Source organism: Cyprinodon variegatus, unplaced genomic scaffold, assembly GCF_000732505.1.
Source record: "Cyprinodon variegatus isolate N-32 unplaced genomic scaffold, C_variegatus-1.0 Scaffold147, whole genome shotgun sequence".
In the NCBI taxonomy this organism is placed as follows: domain Eukaryota; kingdom Metazoa; phylum Chordata; class Actinopteri; order Cyprinodontiformes; family Cyprinodontidae; genus Cyprinodon; species Cyprinodon variegatus.
The window spans coordinates 1,277,593-1,282,298 of NW_015150600.1; the positions used below are offsets into that span (position 1 = coordinate 1,277,593).

Below are 4,706 nucleotides of genomic sequence, written 5' to 3' on the forward strand. Positions count from 1 at the left end.
TCATTATTTGTTTTTCTGTTAGTCTGTCCAGTTCTGTTCATTTGATGCCACGGTTCATGTTCAGGATCCTGGCGGCCAGTGGAAGGAGGGTTTTGTGTTTGTCTCGTCTCCTGATCGTCCACTGTTCCTCCCCTGCTGAGCCCTCTGGGTTTTTGGCTCTGTACGTGGGGAGGTTCAGTTTTTATCCAAGTAAGCCTTACAATATAATCGACACCACTTCCTTAGTATTCCATAACATTTTTGTATCAGATATTGTATTGATATTCTTACAATTGATGGACGATTAGAACACAATTTTTTTTTTTATACTAGTTTCGTTTCCACTACAGTTAAATTCTATACTCTGTTTAGAAATCTCAAACAGAAAATCTTGTTTTACCCTTGATTTATAAAGAAAATTATATGATTCAGCATCAAGCAGCATTTTAGGAGAGCTTGTTTTTCTCCATAGAAAGACAAAGATGCCTGAAGAATATCAGGAAATAGGTTTTGTAAAATTATTTTTAGTTTTTAAACTGCCTTAAAAATGGATAACTTTTGATTCATGGATTTAAAGTGGAAAATTTGACAAACTTATCGCATTTCCAAATGAGGAAAGGCACATGCAAAAGAACAAGTACATATCAGTGAACAGCTCAGCACACAGACACGTACATGAATGGGCACACGCTAAAGGTCTGCTGTGCATCATAGAGCTCCCATCTGTTGGAGCAGCGTCCAGGTTGGTCCTAATGAGGAATAATGAGCCTTCACTGAGCAAAAACAACAGCCTGGGCAGGTTTATTTTCCAATTCATAGTTTAATACAGCATTAAGAAATGAGGCCAACTCCTAAAACAGAAAAATATTGTTTATACAAATTTTAAGACAACTGAACAATGGCACTTTTAAGGAATGTTTTTCTTTTTATAACAACTAAGCATTTAGTCAATCTCCACATTCTGTAGGGAAAATTGGGCAAAATTGTTAAAATAATAATTCCAAACATGAAATCCAGAAAACAACCAAGTTTGCCACCTCAAACTACTAGTAAAGAGCATAGATTGGAATGAAAAAAACAAAACTTAAACTCAGACAAACTTGTTCTCTCATGCTGACATTTTCTTTTTCTCAAATTAATCAGAGCAGGACTGGATTTGCTCATCTTCAACACTAACCACATGTTTGTTTGGTGTGGCTGTGCACAGAGCACTGGGCATCAAGTCAGGGAATCCAACTGGCCTTGCACAATTTCAAGCTGAAAGAAAAAACAAAGAACGTTTTGGGGGGTTTCAAACTAAACAAACTTAATAAAAAAAAAAGAGAGAGAGAAATATATAAAAGTACAATCAGACAGGGAGGGATGTGGATGTTATCTAGCCAAGGTCTAACAATCAGGAACAAATGTAGCATGAATGCAACACTGAAAACGAACACAACAAACCTTATTGTAGAACTCTAGAAGCTGTTGATGGTTAAATTCAACAAAGATGTTCTCCTGAACCTGCACACAAAAAAAGAAACAAAAATAAGTATGATCCTAATGATGATAAACCAGAAATCACTAGAAAGAAAAAAATAACTCAATATTTCTCCATTCTGTTGGATCATTCTTGAGTCAATAGGGGGATTTTTGCATAAGCTTTTATAGGTTTACATACAATATTTAATATTTCATAAGAACTCCTAGTCTTTGAATTAAATATACCAGGATATATATATAAAACAAGATATTTAAAAGAACATTAGGATTCCTTTATTGAGTTTATGTAATCTTTAGAGTACTATCTAATTTATTTTACTGACAGTCCTGCCTCAGCAAAACAGAGCTTGTTAGCTTATTAGTGTAGAAGACAAGGTTAGATGTGACTTTTGCCAGGTCACGCAGAGGGTGACATCATTCATGTGTTGTATCTCGTTCCTTACACAACAATAGTTATACACACAGCAGTTTATTCATTTTTTTGTGCTGTTGATGTAGTTTGGTTCATATTGGTAACAGTACCAAATCAAAGCTTTGAAATCAATCAAGAATTGTTGAAACTTGGGATGAACTTTTATTGTTTGGCCTCTTTTTAGGCCAAATCTCTTTATTCGTTTAATCTGGTCGATAAATTATTTAGGCTTATCAAAGCCTTTTCTATTTTTTCTTTCATTCACTTTCAGTTAAAGATTTTGTTTTGTTTCTCAACAGTTCAACCTATACCTCTTCAAGGTCGAAAAAGCTTCTAAACCAAAGGGATAAAGCAGGAAAAGAATTTGAATTGAATCTATGAAGACTCAAAAAGTTATAATGTATTTCTATTTGTTTGACATCAAACAGTAAAGGTCCTGTAATAAGTATTTTTTGAATATCAAATGAAGTTTATCTGAGCAGGACCGTTTTTTAAGGGCAATGGCTTTAGCTTTCTACTACATCTTCCACTTCTTTAAGCGCACAATGTAATTTACAAACACAGGAAGTTTAAAATGCTTATCCCCCCTCCCCAGAAATACAAAAGACAAAAAAAACAAACACATTAAGATGGCTCCTTTACTCCAAAACGAGGGCCTAAAATCAAAAGGTGGACCCTCATTATGTGTTTATTGTAGGATTAATATCATTCCCCCGTTTTTCTCTTTTCATTCAGAGAACAATATGCAGCTGCCAGACTATAAAAGGGAAGCGTGGCTCCACAGACAGCCACCAGCCATCTCTCTCCTGCTATTATTATCATCATAATCACTGCATCAGATACGTGACAGGACAATAACCCACCTTCATGAGCAGGTGTAATGGTGAACTACTTTATCTGTACTCGTGCAGAGAAATGGCTGTAATAGGTAAAATGAACTTTAGAGGCACAGAATGAGAGGAGAAGTCTTATGGGGAGGAAATGCGCACGCAGGGCTTTCTTAGGCTGATAAAACAACTGAAGTCTTGATTCCGGCAGGATGTAAGAGTGAAGAACTAACAGATGAATAAAAAGAAACAAGTTTAAAGAGTAAAAAAGGGTTTAAAGCCACATGTGAGGCGGCTGATTGTACTCTCATCTCCAGTTCTCCTCCCTGTGGTTTGGTGCTTAGAGATTAAAGAAAGCTTGGGGGGCTTTGAGCTAACTGGCTGGTTGGGTGGGTGGCTGGGTTAGAGGGGATATGTGTCACAGTAAATTAATGCCAGAGATATTAATTAGAAGCAACATTAAAAGATCATAAAGGAGACCAAGGAGAGCCGTTATCTGCTGTTGAAGCCCTCTGAAGCACGAAGTAAAATGTAGGACACATTTGAATTTAGCCATAGCTTTGCAATCGCGCCAAAGATCTACCCTGCAGGAAACCAAGTCAAATATAAAAGTGTTAATATAACTAAATGGAAAATTAGCAATGCAGCATCTCATTTCTTAAAGTGATAAATAATTCTGTGGGGGAAATAAAAATTTTTGTTTGCAAGTTATTTAATGCGATATGAAAATTGTGCACGATGGTGAATCATTTCAATGATGAAGAGCTGGTGCCTCCAGCAGCACTAATCTCTTCTCGCATCAGTCTGGTTTTTATTCATCTCAATGGCGGTGGACACAATCAGAACGATGAAAAAGCAGTGCTTCATAATCACTTATTTCTTTTACTGGCTTTTGGAGAGTCTGGGCCACAGAAACACCACCAACCATGATGAAAAAATAAATAAATTTTAGAAATAAACAGCCGACTGAGGAGTCTTTATCTCTGTCTGACAGAGGTGAGTCAGGGGCCGATGGAGGTGAGGTTTGTTTGTGAAATGTGTCCATCAAAACTAAATAACAAGGAAGTGGAAAAACAGAAAGCCAGACTGGATCACAGCTTCTGTCTGTCGCGTCTTTGCTGAGAGTGAAAGTATGTTGATGTATGTTTGCTTGTCTGTGTGTGTATCTATGATTGTGTTGGGCCCATCATGTTGTTCCTTAGGGTTGGGATTTTACCATGCTGCAACCCAACAAGCCTCTGACAGATCTGGGCTAACACTGATGGGAATAAGATGCATCATCTTCATCATCTCAGCCCCTTAAAGCCAGCATTAACATACAAACACACTCATAAATGTACATTCATCTTATCTATCTCAGCGGCAAACCTTTCTCTAAATTTCTGTAAACATTGATTATTTAATTGAAGTTGTCGCATCTCCTTAAACATCATTACATTGCTTATATAATGTACCTTGCTAATTGTTAAGGGGAATTTAAGCAATAGATAAAAACAATGTTGACTGGTGCAAAAGAAGGAAAATAATTCATGGCTGCAGAACATAGTCGTTTGCATCTGTCTTAACTCTCTACTATAACACCCCTTAATAAAATTCAGAGCAACCAAGTGCATCAATATTCAAGGCCTAAGGGTTTGCTGGAGAACATTAGAAAGCAACCAGGATAAAGAATAGCAACAAACCCAGTAGACAGCTCACTGATAAGGCTTTAGAGAGCTTTAATACAGAGTTGGGTTATAAAATAGTATCAGAAGCAAAGCAGATGTCAAATTATCATCCAAGAATGGAAAAAGTATGAGAAGAGCTTTAATTGCAACATGTACAGCTCAATTCTGAACTTGTGCCTACATAACACAGTATGACAGTGTCTGATGGACTAAGGCCCCGTCCACACGAAGTCAAAACGAACACGAAACGCTAATATTTTCCAGAACGTTTGTCATAAAGACGGAGACGTAAAATAAATGTGATCGTCCACACGAATGTATGCCACCTGTAAGTGGCGC

At 37.0% G+C, this 4,706-nt stretch overlaps 1 protein-coding gene across 1 annotated transcript in view; it reads right to left on the reverse strand.

The window, feature by feature from the left end:
- Positions 1 to 781: 781 nt before the first annotated feature.
- The window catches only part of commd10 (COMM domain containing 10), an 88,694-nt gene continuing 84,769 nt past the window's right edge, over positions 782 to 4,706 (reverse strand). Inside the window, exons 6-7 of the mRNA XM_015377118.1 lie at positions 1,423 to 1,482; positions 782 to 1,236 (exon numbers count right to left, since the gene is read on the reverse strand). Of these exons, the coding sequence (XP_015232604.1) occupies positions 1,198 to 1,236; positions 1,423 to 1,482 (99 nt within the window). The 3' untranslated portion in view covers positions 782 to 1,197. The remainder of the gene's footprint in view (positions 1,237 to 1,422; positions 1,483 to 4,706) is intronic.